This window comes from Scardinius erythrophthalmus (genome assembly GCF_964197995.2).
Source record: "Scardinius erythrophthalmus genome assembly, chromosome: 24".
In the NCBI taxonomy this organism is placed as follows: domain Eukaryota; kingdom Metazoa; phylum Chordata; class Actinopteri; order Cypriniformes; family Leuciscidae; genus Scardinius; species Scardinius erythrophthalmus.
In genome coordinates, this window is record NC_138244.1 from 16,944,336 (window position 1) to 16,960,250 (window position 15,915).

General features: G+C 37.9%; 2 protein-coding genes across 7 annotated transcripts; both read left to right on the forward strand.

Annotated features, from left to right (window-relative positions):
* Nucleotides 1–962: 962 nt before the first annotated feature.
* LOC308684598 (dynein axonemal heavy chain 12-like) lies at nucleotides 963–5,094 on the forward strand (the record flags this gene model as incomplete). Its single annotated transcript, XM_081355863.1, has 6 exons — nucleotides 963–1,216; nucleotides 1,314–1,559; nucleotides 1,642–1,814; nucleotides 2,873–3,496; nucleotides 4,554–4,707; nucleotides 4,937–5,094. The coding sequence occupies exons 1-6, from the start codon at nucleotides 1,075–1,077 to the stop codon at nucleotides 5,092–5,094; spliced, it is 1,497 nt and encodes a 498-aa protein (XP_081211989.1). The 5' UTR covers nucleotides 963–1,074.
* Nucleotides 5,095–7,093: 1,999 nt separating this feature from the next.
* Nucleotides 7,094–14,848, forward strand: LOC308684716 (ankyrin repeat and SOCS box protein 15-like). Of its 6 annotated transcripts, none has more exons than XR_014029392.1 (11): nucleotides 7,094–7,154; nucleotides 7,599–7,694; nucleotides 7,801–7,838; nucleotides 7,980–8,111; nucleotides 11,818–11,976; nucleotides 12,047–12,292; nucleotides 12,420–12,591; nucleotides 13,078–13,707; nucleotides 13,917–13,955; nucleotides 14,090–14,243; nucleotides 14,374–14,848. XR_014029392.1 is itself a non-coding variant. In XM_081355970.1 (10 exons), the coding sequence occupies exons 2-10, from the start codon at nucleotides 7,603–7,605 to the stop codon at nucleotides 14,541–14,543; spliced, it is 1,692 nt and encodes a 563-aa protein (XP_081212096.1). In that variant the 5' UTR covers nucleotides 7,094–7,154; nucleotides 7,599–7,602; the 3' UTR covers nucleotides 14,544–14,848. The 6 variants fall into 6 exon arrangements, 4 of the variants coding, with proteins under 4 accessions (XP_081212096.1, XP_081212099.1, XP_081212098.1 ...); XR_014029393.1 differs by having other exon boundaries at nucleotides 13,078–13,606; XM_081355970.1 differs by lacking the exon at nucleotides 13,917–13,955 and having other exon boundaries at nucleotides 13,078–13,606.
* Nucleotides 14,849–15,915: the final 1,067 nt, after the last annotated feature.

A 15,915-nucleotide genomic window follows, 5' to 3' on the forward strand; every position in this document is an offset into this window, starting at 1 on the left:
ACCAAAGTAATATCAAAAGATGGTGACGTCCAGGAAACTGAAAAGTCTTATCACTTTTGACTCAAGAAGTCCAATCGAGCCATGAGTTCATCCGTCAAAGCTTTTTCAAGGGTTTTCCAAGAATGCGTTTGTGAGTTCTGTAAACTTACAGGTGTAAATTTGGTTCTAGAATTTGGTTGTCACTCCCGTAAATAACTGTGTGAACTGTTAGTTCACCCCAAAATTCTAATTATCTCAAGCCATCCTAGGTGTATATGACTTTCTTCTATCAGCCAAACACAATCGAAGTAATATTAAAACATATCCTGGCTCTTCCAAGCTTTATAATGGGAGTGAATTGTACCAATTTTTAAGCCCAAAAAACAGATCCATCCATTAAAAAAGTAATCCATACGGTTCCAGAGGGTTAATAAAGGCCTTCTTTGTTAAAAGAATATCCATAGTTATAACTTCATTAACTGTAATCACTAGCTTGCGGTAATGGCCATCCCCGCGTTCATGCGAGAGTCGAGATCCGGCATATGACATAGGACGCAAGTGTAGCGTAAGCTTAGGCGCGAGTAGACGCCTCTTGCGGTTCTCCTCCTCTGACATTTCTATTTAAAAATTCTCATTTTAAACTTCTTGTTTTGCTCTATCCTCTGCGCTTCTGGATAGAGGTCACTCTTCCGCCAGAACTAGACTTGCGTACGGCTGTTACCAGAAACTAGTGATTACAGTTTATAAAGTTATAAATATGGATATTTTTCTTACAAAAACACATTGCTTCAAAAGGCCTTTATAAACCATGCTTTTTTTGGGCTTCAAAATCTCAGTTACTAGTCACTCCCATTATAAAACTTGGGATATCTTTTAAATACAACTTTGTGTTTGGCTGACATAAGAATGTCATATAAACCTAGGATGGCTTGAGGGTGGGTAAATTATTGGATAATTTACATGTTTGGGTGAACTATTCCTTTAAGGACTTAAATACAAAACTGACAACCGTATTCTGTCGCTGTGTGAAAATGGCCATATACTCTAGATTTGGTTTTGATTATCATTCAATCCACAGTCTCCAGCCAGCCTGACATGGAGGAAAAAGGTTGGAATGGAGAGACCGCCTTGACTTTAGCCGTTCAATCTGGGCTGGAGGAGAACGTCAGGATCCTTCTTGAACATGGGGCACTACCACACAACCTCAACAGCAAAAAGGAGTCTCCACTTCTGCTGGGTGAAGCACAACTTCACTGTTGATTTAGTTGCCCTGTTGATGGTACCTGCTTGTACTTTCCATAACAACTATAATAATCTTCTTTATTTTGTCCTAGCGGTAAGAGTCCGATCTTATCAAATGGTGTATGCTCTCACCACACATGGAGCTGTTGTGGATCAGGTTTGTTCGAAGAGGTGGACGGCACTGCATGAAGCAGCACGAGTGGGCTGCATTGACATCTTAATGTTGCTGGTGAGACGAGGTGGCCAAGTGTCAGTGAGGGATGTTAATGGAGTGACTCCACTGGCTGTAGCAGCAGAGTCCGCCAATCTAGAAGTCATTCAATTGCTCATTGAATTAGGTGAGAACCTTTCATCTCACAAATGAGAACAAGATTAACCACGGTATTGTTTAATCAGTTTTAATCCATCCATCATGACAAGGAGCTGACGTGAATGCACAGTCCTTTAAGGGTGAAAGTGTGTTGATGGATGCAGCTGGTTCTGGAAACCCTTACTGTGTGAACCTTCTGCTTGAAAATGGAGCCTCACCGAACCGGGTCAGTTTTACCAAGCATCTTCCTATACATCGTGCGGCCTTCGAGGGCCACTACCTGTAAGTCTACAATCATTTGAATTAGTTAAACACTAAAATACATTAACGTAGCTGGGTCCTTCTTCAACTATTGACACTTTTGGTCCAGTGGAAACACTTTTTTCCACTCTAGTTTATTTAATTTGTACACTAACAATGTCTAACATCACTCGAGAATTGAAATTTTATTCATTTTTATTAATTAATGAAAATTCTCACCATAGTGTTCCACCTCATCTCAGATTATGTACCGTTTAATTAGCAAATTTTAATTTTTTTTGATATATTTGTCTTGAGGCTAATTTTACAGCTAGCATTTTATATATTATAAATACACATGTACAAAAAATGTACAAAATTACAGTTTGATTGAAAATAATGCACAAAACTATTCCCTTTGTGATATTTACCTTGTTTTCCATCTTATTTTCCTTTTTATTTTTCTTCTGCACATCATTTCCCATATTTCACTTCCAGCTTTGGTAAATGAGCAAGAAAAAGAAAAAAAACTTTTATTAGGAAAAGAAATTCTGTAGTGGGAAACTCGGAGCCCCTAAAGGGACATGGTGATGAAAAAATATGAGATGGGAGGTAAACTTATATTTCAACTGAAATATAGTTTTTCCTCCCACATCATTTTATTTCCATAAACGTTTTGAGCGATCGCAGTTTCTCGGGGAACGCAAAAGTTTTGCGGGGAAATGCAATACTTTTGAGAGAGAATTGAAATATAATTTTTGCTCTCATCTTTGTACAATCACCATGTCACTTTAGGGGCTCCGTAGGAAAAATAATGCTGTAATAATAATAATATAATAATTATTTAAAAAATAAGTATATTTGTATCTTTGGAAATATTTTTAAGATTTATATATAATCAAAATGTTAATGATGGATTTTCAAAGTTTAAGATTGAAGTAAAGAAAATCTAAATAAAATGGTATGGGGGGGGGGGGGTCTTCATTTAAAGACAACATAAAACTACAGTATTGTTTTAATTAAAATCAACCCCAGGGACATGAAAAAAGTTCCTGTTATTGAAGAAACCCCCGTTAACAGTCAAAGTAAAAGTGATCAAAACAACTTTGCGGATGTGAACTTGCTTACCTGCATCATACCAATTCTATTTACAGTGTGTTAAAAATACTGCTATCAGTGACAAGCAAGAAAGCTATTATTGAATGTGGCCAGAGTCCAGTACACTCAGCTGCAGATGGAGGTCATGTGCAGTGCCTGCAGCTCCTGATTGACAGAGGTTTTGATGTGAACGCTCTACTCGACCGAACCATCTCTGAAAACTACAATGACATGCGTAGGAGCGCCCTTTACTTTGCCGTCTCAAATGGAGATTTGACTTGCGTCGAGAAGCTGTTGAATAAAGGAGCCAAACCTGACCTGGATCCCCTGCACTGCCTCCTAGTGGCGGTGAGAGCTGGGAGGTATGAGATTGTCAAGATGCTCCTGGCTAAGCAGGCGGATGTGAACTGTTACTTCACAGTGATCAGTGACACAATATTTCCAACATCTCTACAGTACTGCCTGAAGGATGAGAAGATGATGCGATTACTTCTTAATAATGGATATAATGTAGACAAATGTTTCCATTGTCACCATGATTACCATTTAAACATGGGGTTTCCTTGGATGGACATACATGCACATAGACCACGTTGTGTCATATGTGATGGAGAAGACAAAATATCTGTGAGTTTTGGGTCTGATTATAGACTAAAAATCTTACATAACAGCATTTTGGGAAAAAGTTCTGTTCCAAAGCCTACACAGACAACATTGTAAGCACGCTCCCAAATTTTTCCAAATAGCAGCATAATTATGATACCTTCTAAGATACTTTAATTTGGCCAAATCCTAAGAAAGCATCATGAGGGAAATCCCAGAATGCAATGGACCAAGATGCTACATATTTTGTGTGCTTATTAGTGTATTACGGCATTATCTTACATTATCTCTAACATGCTAATATCAAAATAAGCTCCAATGTCCTTTCTCCCATGAGCAGTCATAGTGTCACTGCTCAGTTACCGATCACTCAAGTTTCCTCAAACACCGCCTCTCATTGAAAATTAACAACTTTCACTTGGTATCTAATCGTTAGTTTTGGGAAAAGTTACTTTAGAAAGTAATCCGTTACAATACTGCGTTACTCCCTAAAGGCCCCGGAATACTCACTGTGAATTTCTTTTCCGTTATTCGCTTAGGGGTGAAAAGAATTTCACGTCAAAAAAAGGTGGAGCCCCATAACACACCTACTCATTATAGTTGTTTGAAGGTGTTTACCAGCCGGAATTAAGTTTCCCAGAAATTTCGATTTCAAACTCCCAAAAGAACTTCATTTTGGTCTGATTTTGTTCGTTATGATGCTTCACCAGTTCGTTTTTGATTTCACTTAAAGTATATCGGGGCCTTAAAGTAACTAATTATGTTACTTGGTTATTTTTTATGGAAAGTAATGCATTACATTACTTTAGCGTTACTTTTTCTCACGTCAGCTGGCTGTAGCTCTCTCGGTCTCTTTCCGTCAAATATAACAATCTCTGGCTGCAGACCATTAGGAACATGATTTTGTTCTGTTCATGATTTTTGTTGTTCAGTTTTAGTTTATGATGCCCAATAAGTTAACTAAATGAACCTTATTGTAAAGTGGTGCCATTTATTTTCTAATACTAAATTGTTAATATTACTTTTACAATGCTTCATGGGAGACAAAACTTAACTAGCTTATGTTGCCTTTACATCACAGTTCTGTGACTTCATAAGTTTGTGCTGCCTGGTTGATCTGTCTGGACGAGTGGTACTGATCCTGCTGGACTACGTCAACCACGTCCCCATCTGCTCACATCTTAGATGTATCCTGGAGAAACAAAAGGAGTGGGCAGAGATATGCAACATCTTGAGTGAGTTCACTGGGTTTGCATTTAATCATTTATTAGTTTAGCCGGTCTTTCTTGACATATTGAAGTCGCATTCTGGGTCATATGAAGAAACTTAAACTTACAGCACATAGTCCCAAAATGAATAAATGCATGTTAGACGATAGTACCTGGTATATCACTTTTCTAGAAACACGTCAATGGTTTTCTAGTCTCGGGGAATGCAGACTAATAGCTTTTGAATTTGTTTCAGACAACCCACGATCCCTGAAGCACCTCTGTCGTCTGGAAATCAGAAAAACATTGACCGTTAAAAGACTCCGTAACACCGTTATAATGGATTCCTTTCCACCTCCGATTAGAAATTACCTGCTGTACAAGGAATCTGAACTGACATTGTCAGTTCTATAAATTATTAATTCGTATAAAAAAACTTTTTTCCCACAATAACTACTTGAATATCAAGTTTCTCTTTTCCATAGAGAGTAATTTATGGAGTAGGTTTTTAAACACAAATAGTATTTTATAATGTTAATTGTGTTTATGCTACATATCTTGTGATTGATCTTGCAACTGTCTGAGATATTAAATAAAATGTATTTTCACTCATACGTCAGTGCCAGTGTATTATCTTCAAGCCTTTGTTTCAGCAGCTAAACTCAGAGGCTTTTGAGGCAGAACAAAACTCTTATCCATCATCCTACTCTTTCCATTTTTATCCTCTAATTTTCCTTTAAACCCTCCATTTTTCATAGACCATACAGTCATAATCACCAATCTTCTAATTTCATGAGGCTATCTGTTTCTAAACATCTTTATGCTGTTAATTTGTAAACTCTCATTTATATTTATGTTCACATTCGTAGTTATTCTTTCATAATACAACCTCATAAAGTCCAGTTTTTAGTCCTTTATTCATTCCTTTTGAGCATGTACACCGAAAACTAAAACGTTTCCCAAGGCCTGTAAAAGATTAAACATTAACTGTGATGTGTCTTCAAGACAATTTGAAGAATTTTTTTTTCAAGGTTTCTTCGAGCCACTGTACAAGACTTTCCAAGATTCCTTCTCTAGTTATTCATTGAACACATGGTGGTTACAATGCAGTGACTCTGGGATTTCCCCAGCTGCAAAGTTATGCCTGCACTGTATACAATATACTGTATCAGTAGCTGCACTCTGTACGGTAGGGCTGGGGAAAAAATCGAGTTGGTAGGTCAAATCGATTCACATTTTCAAAAAATCGATTTTTTTCTCCCCCTCTTCTATAGCGTACAATACATACATTTTGCATTCGCCAAATCTTCCAAGTTCAGGGTTTCCGTAGAACGCTCCCTGCAGCGCAGCCCTCGATGCTTCACGACATCACGACAAAAAGACTAGAATGTTTATTTTTTTAAAGGTCCTCCACGACGACGACGGCGCGCGAGTGAGTGAGGGAGAGTGAGTGAGAGTGTGTGTTCGCGAGTGAGTGAGTGAGCGAGCGAGTGAGTGTGACTGTGTGTGTGCGCGCGAGAGTGAGTGAGTGAGTGTGTGTGTGTATGTGTGTGTGTGAGAGAGAGAGAGAGAGAGAGAGTGCGTGTATGCGATTGAGTGTGTATGTGCGAGTGAGTGAGTGTGTGTGTGTGTGTGTGTGTGTGTGTGTGTAGGCTATGTGAGTGAGCTTGTGTAGCCTATATGTGCGAGTGAATGAGTGTGCGACGGCTCGCGATGACTGGTCGTAAAACAACGTGTAGTCTGACATGTTTCTTGTCCACGACATGACAAGATTTTTAGGAGTCAAAATCGTGTAATCTGACAGTGACTATCGTAACAGACAAACAGAATTTTGTTTATGTTGATGCACTTTAATTAAATACAATAAATATATATTTTTTAAATATATTTACAGTTCGCAGTTATTTTGTTTTAAATGGGGGGGGGGGGGGGGGATCGAATCGAATTGTAAATCGAGTTTTTTATAAAAAAAAAAATCGCAGATTTTTTTTGGGGAAAAAAATCGCCCAGCTCTACTGTACGGGTCAATTACATTTACAGAAGGCTGTAAAAATTGCCTGAAGACTGTATGCAGAAGTTGAAAAGCAGTTGAATTGCTATAATTGGTATTTGGTGTATTAAAATAAAAAAAGGTAATTCGTAAATTATTAATTTCAGCCATTAAATCAAATTACAGGTGCTTATTTGCACCTGTTTTTAAAAATATTTTAATGCACATATATATATATATATATATATATATATATATATATATATATATATATATATAAAATCAAGTGACCATGTGGTCATTTGTCATTTGACTTTAACTGTGTGCATGGCAAAGACCAGAGCAGGTGAACGCCAAATTTAGATGCATGTCTGTTGCTGTTTTGGGCCTGGAAAGGGGGGCTCTCAAGTTCAGATTGGGTGCTGCTGAAGTACTGGCACAGCAGTGCGAGACGCGTGATTTCACAGGAACTGTATTTCATAAGGTGAGATTAGAGCCTTTGTTTACTGTTCGGTGAAGCGTGAATGATTGATTGGAAGTTGTGGACGAAGTGTCGGTTGTGCATGCCCTAGTTCAGCATTTCTTTGAAACGAACGCAAAGTTCGTTTCTAGCCGTGTATAAATGTTGAAGTCCTCCTGTGAGAAGTAAAAATGTAAATGTTTCTGTGAAATCAACTCCCTTGAAAAAGGCAGATGAATCGAATTCCTTTTAACTACAGCAGAAGCGTCTTTCTGGAAACTGACTGGTCACTTCAACCTTTCTATTATATGGCTAAAGTGTCATATTAAAGCATTCTGAGAATTTATTTTTGGTTAAAACAATTTACTTGACATAAAAGATGACTTATAACACATAACCAGAACAATACAAGTAAAAACATTATATAACTCAGCACGAGTTTGCATAAAAGCTTTTATTTACCTCCAGGACAATGGATGGATCAGATGAGGAAGATGAGCTTCTCAACGCTGCAATCCAACTGAGCATTCAGGAATCGTGGAAAGACATTACCTCCCTCGGAAGGTGTGATGTTCACATAAGAAGTTGCCTTTTGGAATCTTGAAATAAAAGCAAATATCTTAGAAAATGTTATTACAAACTACTTTTTCTATCCTGCACACAAATCCAGTGTGGAACATCAAAAGATCTTGGATGCAATATTCCGAGGTGAAATTGCCCTCCAGAATTTATGCTTGCTGTAATTCAATTAGGTTGAATGGAAAATACACATCAAAAAGTACATTTTATTTGGGTGAATTATAATTAGCTACGTTGCTAAGTGCAAGGTCATTTCGTCTGGCCCCACAGGAGATCTCTTTGCTCTGCAGGAGCTGTCCGATTATCCTGCTGCATTCACTGAGATGGATACCAAGGGGTGGTACCCAATTCATAGGGCTGCTGTCCAGCAGTCTGTGCAGGTGCTGGAGATGGTACTTTATGGTGAGCTAGAGTAGAAAGTCCACTCCTGTAGTTTTCAACTTTTATACATTTCAACAACAAAAACTTTAAGTAAATTTTAGACACAATACCGCAAGTTACTCTGGCCAGTGAAAATATTTCCAAACAAAGCCACAGAATCAACTGTTGCATGTTTCGGAGAAACAAAGTAGGATACGTCAATACGAAAATAAAAATGGTATTTTCTTTTTAAAATGCTTTCTGTCCACACTGGTGTTTTCAAGCATATTCCAAAAGTTTCTCGTCCACACTGAAACACTGGAAAACGCTAAAATAATCTTACTGCATATGCGTACGACATAATAAAAGCTCAATGAGATGATACCGAGAGACCAGGCATAATAAAGTTCTCACGTTATTCTTTTAGCACAATTTTATTAGAAAAATATCCCACCATTTACTTGTGCTTCCAGGCTGCACTTAATCGCCATTCCATGTACAGTCTAAAACACCTCTATAAATGTTTACAGGAAGTAAAGTAAATTTTGCGTGTAAATTCATCTTTGCAGGAACATAATATGAAGATTCATACAAAGTAATATTTATCTTAAGGAACACTGTGAAAGTGAACAACACATAGCAGGAACATACCGATGTGAACATGGCTTTCTATTGGTACAATTTGTGTCATATGACTAAACATGCAGATACCTCCATTTTCAGAGTTCATACTAAGGCCACATTTACACTCCAGGGGCCTCATTTATAAACGTGGCGTACGCACAAAACGGGGCTGAAAATGTGCGTACGCCACTTCCGACGCATAAGTTATGTTTATAAAAACAAACTTGACGGGAATATGTGCGCACCTGCACGCAAACTCTGACCTATGCGTACGAACGTTTTGGAGATGGAGCAGTTTGGCGACACCGTCCGATGGTGAGCTGGAGTTAAGTGTCTTTTTGGTCACTTTTAGACAGAAAATATAAAGAAAATTAAACATATACAGAAAGATAATACAAATATAATCTCACTCACCAAGCCTGTCACTTGAAGCAAATATCCATCCCTTCTTAAATGTCCGCGCCAGCGAGCGCGTTGGGCCGTTTAGTGAAACTGACGCAAATAACAGTTTAAATAAATAAAATAATGATTTAAACTATGTTTTACTTCTGATAAACATTTAGATTAAATATGCCATTCAAATTATGGAGTTAAACACTAAAACATGAAATCATTACTGAGAAGCTACAACATTTTTTACATTCAAATTCAATCCATTGTTGCGGATGTGATGCTTTTGAACACTTTTCCTCTGGCACGCTGTGTTTTAATGTTTTAACCACAGAGATAATTGCTTATCATGATAATACCAGATTGTCTAGTAGAGAAAATTGTTTCGTGCAAATAATGCCCAAGGCATATCTGTTTCCATTAAAAAATATAAATCAATTAAAAATACAATTCGGCCAGTGGAAAAGATTGAGAAAAACTTTCTCTGAAATGTATTTTACACTATTTGATTTATTTATTCAAAAACAAGGCAAGGATAGGCAACTACTTGATTTTTATTAATGTAATGTGTCTTGTACCGTTAAACGTTATCACGTGGATGAATAATCATATGCAAATTATATGCAGATGAGGATCTGCATAGTAAAACTAGGCGTTGTAAGCTCCATATATGGTTATTTCGGGGTGGAGACGCATGTGGGCACAATCTTCCGCTGACTGGGATTTATAAAGTGAATTCTGCGCATGTTCTGGCGTACGAACGGTTTTATAAGTCTGAATATTTTTGGCTTTCGGGCGCACGTACATTTTTAGTAAGGTTCCTACGCACAGTTTTATAAATGAGACCCCAGGTCTTGATGCCAAATTCCGATTTGCTGACTATATCTAATTTTTTTGGCGACCAGCTTACGTCTTTTAAAAGTGACCCATATCTAATAATTTACACTACACTTGGTGAAACAACCAAGTGTAGATGTTCTTTTTTTTTTTTTTTTTAACCGACGCCCGTTAACCAATCATTAACTGGTAACCGACAAGATGTTAAAGTCCGCGTGAACCGGAAGTTGCAAACGACTTTTCTTCAGTGTTGTGACGCATTTCCCAGTGAAACGGAATATTGAACAGAGGGCAGGGTTTTACTCTAGCGCTCCTCCTCTCCATCTCTGCTCATAGCAGACTAACGGTTTGAGGGGAGTGGTTAAGCGTTGCCCAAACCAATTCCTCAAACCTACGTCATCAGAGAAGGTCCTCCAATGCAGAGGGGAGGGGCATTTTCAGATTTTGATTAAAGATTATGAAGCCAAATATTTTTTTGTCTGGATTGACTTGCATGGATGAATTGTTCACCACAAAACGATCAATTTAGGCAAACAAAGTAAATATTGTCAATTTTGATTTCATGAGGACTTTAAATGCCATGTTAAAAAAGAATTAGAAATTATTATTTACACAAATTAAAGTAAATCCTTTAGAGTTTCCAATTATTAGTATGAGCATAAATGATGAGTATTTTAAATTGTAGCTGTTATAAGTAGGCAAGTGATCGCGCCGGCATCTCACGCCCACACACATAAATTCTAGCATAATACTGGATGTCGCAGCCTGTTCATTATCAAAATAAAAATGCAGTCAACCAGACAGATATATAAAATATTACACTGCTCAAATTACTAAATAGTCCATAAGTACAATCTGTGGCTTTAAGTGCGATCCCACTGTGGTGTTATGGCAAACACATTTTTGCGCATGTAAAGGATGATTTTTTTATGTGGATAATCGAACGCGAGTGAAGTTCAAAGCCTATAGTTTTCACAATAATTAATAGTTTAGAATCTAAACATAGACTATTGCAAATATGGAAACATTTGGATTTGTGCAGAATGAGGTAGGCTACATGAGCCCAAGGCTGGTTTCTGTTTCAGTTTAACCTTAAAAGACTTTGTTTTGGCTTGACGTTTAAATAGCTAGGCTCCTTTTATTTTCCATTCTTGTTCTGTTCTGAGTACCGATAAATTTAAAATTAAAACTAAAATAGCATATAGCTATAGTGTTTGTAAACATTTCGATTTATTTACCTGTAGCCTAAACATTCTGAATGTAATATCCTAATAAAATGTGATTTATATACAACTTGAGTTGACGTCATTCGCCACCGTGGCTTTTTCTATATTATACAACTCGCATTGTCATGGGAATATCCGATCTGTCCGCTTACATGGCAAACGTAAAAGCACGTATCTGATTCATATCAGATTTTTTTCCACATATGAATGAGAATTTTGGAATCCATGTGCTTTTTTACTGCTTACATGTTCACCGGTCATATCCGATCTGTGCTACATTAGAATTGGAATTGGGTCACATGAACCATGCAATGTAAATGCGGCCAAAAACATATTTTTCAAAAGTATACACTTTGGAGAGCATCTACAAAAAGCTCAATTTTAGCAGGCCAAAAATGCTGACTCAGTGTGGATGGAAGGCAAAACCTAGAAGTAAAAGATGTGTTAGTTTTGACATAGCCTGAATTGGTTTAGTAAATGATTCAATGACTCACTCATAAGTCACTTGTTTTGTTCCTGAATGAATAATATTTTTTGAACAAATCAATTAAGTACATGATTCAGCAACTCATTGACAATGGTATTGGCGTTACTGAATTAACAAAAAAGACTGTTTCAAGTTCAAGTTTTAATTCAGATATATTAATATACTCAGTGGTTTGGTTGAAAAGCTTCTTACAGGTTGAGTTTAGAGGAGGAAACCACAGATGGAGAGACACCACTGATTTTGGCGATTCAAGCTGGGCTGGTGGAGATTGTTAGGACTCTGCTTGAGCATGGAGCTTCACCTAATAGGATCAACAGCAAAAATGAATCGCCTTTATTACTGGGTAGGTTCTTATTCGCAATTTCTATAGTGTCTTTAGTGCATTTGTAATAAGTTGCTGTTTTGTTTTGGAGCTGTAAGAACAGACTCATTTGAAATCGCCTTTACACTTATATCACGAGGAGCATTGGTGAACCAAGCCTGCCCTAAAAAGTGGACGGCCATTCATGAGGCAGCCAAGGTGGGCTGTACCGACATACTTGCGCTCCTGCTGCAACATGGAGGAAACGTCTCGGAGACAGACGAGAATGGAGTGACGCCCATGGGGATTGCCGCAGAGTACGCACAAGCAGAAGCGCTGGACATCCTTATTCACTACGGTAATACTGGTATTTCTAAGAAAAAACAGAGGATGTTACTAGATATTCACAAAGAAAGAATGCAGTTACAACATTATACATATAACAAACCAGTAAACTAACAGAATGATGTCCTCCGCACCACCAGGTGGAGATGTAAATGTTCAGGCACCAAATGGAGACAGTGTGCTATTTGACGCTGCTGGTTCTGGGAATCCTGACTGCATTGAGCTTTTACTTCAACATGGGGCCGATCCTAATGTCGCTAGTCTTTCCTTGCAGCTTCCCATCCACCGTGCAGCATACAAAGGGCATTACCTGTAAGTTCAAAGAAATATGCCACTCCTTTGCTAATTGTGTCACCCTTGATATCTAGCTAAGGTTACATTGAACTTTGGAACTGGAAGCCATCTAGAGACAGGTCTAGCATTGAATGATATGTCTGGAGACAGCAAATCAGAGTTTAATTACTGTATACACTACTGCTTACCACTAGAGGTTTTAAATAAACCCCTAACCCAGTGGTTCTCAACTCTGGCCCTCGAGGTCTACTTTCGTGTAGAGTTTAGCTCCAACTCTGATCAAACTCACCTGCCTGTAACTTTCTAGTAATCCTGAAGACCTTGATTAGCTTGTTCAGGTGTGTTTGATTAGGGTTGGGTTAAGCTCTGCAAGAAGGTGGATCTCCATGGCCAGAATTGAGAACCGCTGCGTTAACCCTATGTATTAAATGTTGATGAGTAACTGTCCCACCATTCTAATTTTCCAGAAATGTTTTAAAATCTAGTTGTACAATCTCTTTCCAGTGCCTTGAGAATGTTAATCCCAGTAACCACAAAGAGAGCACTCCATCTCTCAGGCCAGAGCCCAATTCATGCAGCTGCAGATGGAGGCTATGTCCGATGTCTGGAGCTCCTGGTGGACAAAGGTTTCGACGTCAATGCTCTTCTAGACACGCATATTTCTGATAACTATGGGGACATGCGAAAGACCGCCTTGTACTTTGCGGTCTCCAATGGAGATGTGACCGGCACCCAGTTGCTGTTAAATGCTGGAGCCAAAACGGACCTGGATCCTCTGCGCTGCCTCCTAGTGGCGGTAAGAGCTGGGAGGTACGAGATTGTCAGGATTCTCCTAGCCAGCCAAGCAGATGTGAACTGTTACTTCACAGAGATCAATGACACAGTGTTTCCAACTGCCTTACAATACTGCCTGAGGGATGAGATGATGATGCGAATGCTGTTAAATGCTGGATATGATGCAGAAAAATGCTTCTGTTGTCCTCATGATACAACATGGGGTCACTCCTCAGAACACACCAGTGAGAAGATTCCAGTAAGTTCACCACTAATGTTCCAAAATGTATGCGCACTCCAAACGTTTGTTCCAAAAGTAAAAGTTCAAATCAACCCAAGACGGTGGACAAAGTGTTTTTTGTAAGTGCATAATCATTGAATACTTAAAAATCGAATTAAACTATTTCTCACAATATATGCTACTTAAGATTGTGACATTAGCTTAGCAACATGCTAATTGCAAACTATTGAAATCAATTTTGAGTTAAATCTCCTGCACACTTTTACGAGCTGATTTCTATAAAGCATTCCAAATATTTTCCAATGTTTTTATTTTTATACTACTACAGATTATTTGGGAAATTAACAACAAGCAGTAGAGTAACAAGGTAATTCACTAGGTTTTGGAACAGAGCTGATGTATTTTAAGCTAACTTACCTCTGATGGAAATTTGTTTTCACCTGTGTATGTGGCCTACATATATGTATCTTTACTTCTGTCTCTATCTTCTGTCGCATGTAGTTATGTGATTTCATCAGCGTCTCTTGGCTAGTACAGTTCTCTGCAAGAGCTGTGCGGGTTCTCCTCGACTATGTCGATCATGTTCCCATTTGCTCCAAGCTGAAAATGGTTCTAAAGAAGCACAAAGAGTGGGCTGAAATTACAGAAATTTTGGGTGAGTAGTATAAGTAGTTCTAGCATGGACACTTAAACTACACTTACAAAAATATGAATGTATAGCATTAGATAACAAAATTCAAACTTACAGTCATTAAAACAATGTTATCTCATGGATGTATTCCCAGGGAGACCTCGTTCACTGCAACACCTATGCAGACTAGTCATCAGGAGAGAGATGACCCCACGAAGGCTGGGCGACCCAAAGTTCATAAACTCGGGTCCTTTCCCACCAGGACTGAAAAGCTACTTGATGTACAAAGAATATGATTTGTATGGAAGAATCATATGTCAGTAGTTATGGTCTCTTCTCAAAGTAAACGTTAAGGAGGAAGCACTTTGAATTTTATTCAGAAATTAACAAGGTTGACATGACCAGATGTTTCACTAGTTGTCCATCATGAGATCAAACACACTTAAAAGTGTGAGTGTTAAGCGTTTTTAACACTTCACACTACAATGTGAATTTTGCATCACTTCAAAATGACTTTGCCTCCAAAGGAATGTCTTGGTGCTGTTTGTGCAATAAAATAATGTTCTAACTGTTGATAAAAACATGTTTTTATCAGATAAAAATAAAAGGGTTGATGCCTTTTCTATGAATTCAGGCTGCTTTCTAATTGGTGCCACATACAAATGTACAAGTGGTGTTTATTGTGTCTATGACATTGATCATGTGATTGCATGCATCAGCACTGCTAAACTGTGGTTCTAGCATGACCTGCATAAATCACAATTGAAGTAACTAAAGCAGGTCACATATCTATTTATAGCTTTATGCACTTTTAACATCAACAAGCATGATCGGCAACCTGTCAAAGTGAAACCTTTGGCTTACGTATTATCACAATCTCATCACCCAACCTTGTGATAAACTATCAGAAACATTAGGCATATTTGTAGTTTACGGTGTACTTATCTGTGCCTGTTCAAGTACATCTGATAATTTCATCTGATAAAGATGGTTGTAATAACTTTTGAAAAGTATAACCAAATCATGACAGTGCAATGTATGTTGGTTCTTTGGTTCCGAACTGTCTAGCTTCCTATGCCATGAATGGTTATCAAAAAGTCTCAATATTGCAAAATTATTATTATTACATGGAACCAGACCTTTGGACTTAGCTTTAAATTCTATCACTGTTAAAAAAAAGTCAGCATTTGGGTACAATGTACAGCAATATATTCACAATTTAAAAAATAATGTATGATTATTGGTTAAATCGAATGTGCAATCGGGGTGAAAGACAAGTTGGGCTGACATAAGAAAAACAAAACTGTAAAAATCAGATATGTTTCCATTTTATTTGTACATATGAAAATGCCCCAGGCTAGAACAAAACAAAAATGTCAAACATTAAACGCATATTTAATATAGAGACAAAATTATTTGGACACCACACCTATATGTGCTTATCTAGCATTTAACTTCAAAACCATTGGCATTAATGGATACTTAACACAAATTAGATTACTTTTAGAGGTCTCCTTAAAGGGGCAGCTCCTATGTTGTTTTTGGCCAACAGTTGCTGACATGTCTCGCCACTACAAAATGAACTCACATTCTTCATGTAAACTAATCTTGGTGTCCCCATGGATAGGCACCATCATATGCAGATACTCTGTTCTGCACCCTCCTCCCCTTAAGTTCCTCCACCAGCTTCCTAGAT

Excerpts from the sequence above, each read along its gene's own strand:
- LOC308684716 (XM_081355970.1), top strand. The coding sequence starts at position 7,603 with ATGGATGGATCAGATGAGGAAGATGAGCTTCTCAACGCTGCAATCCAA. Across the intron at positions 8,112-11,817 it reads GCTGGAGATGGTACTTTATG|CTTCTTACAGGTTGAGTTTA; the intron begins GTGAGCTAGAGT and ends TTGGTTGAAAAG. Across the intron at positions 12,293-12,419 it reads GGACATCCTTATTCACTACG|GTGGAGATGTAAATGTTCAG; the intron begins GTAATACTGGTA and ends CCGCACCACCAG.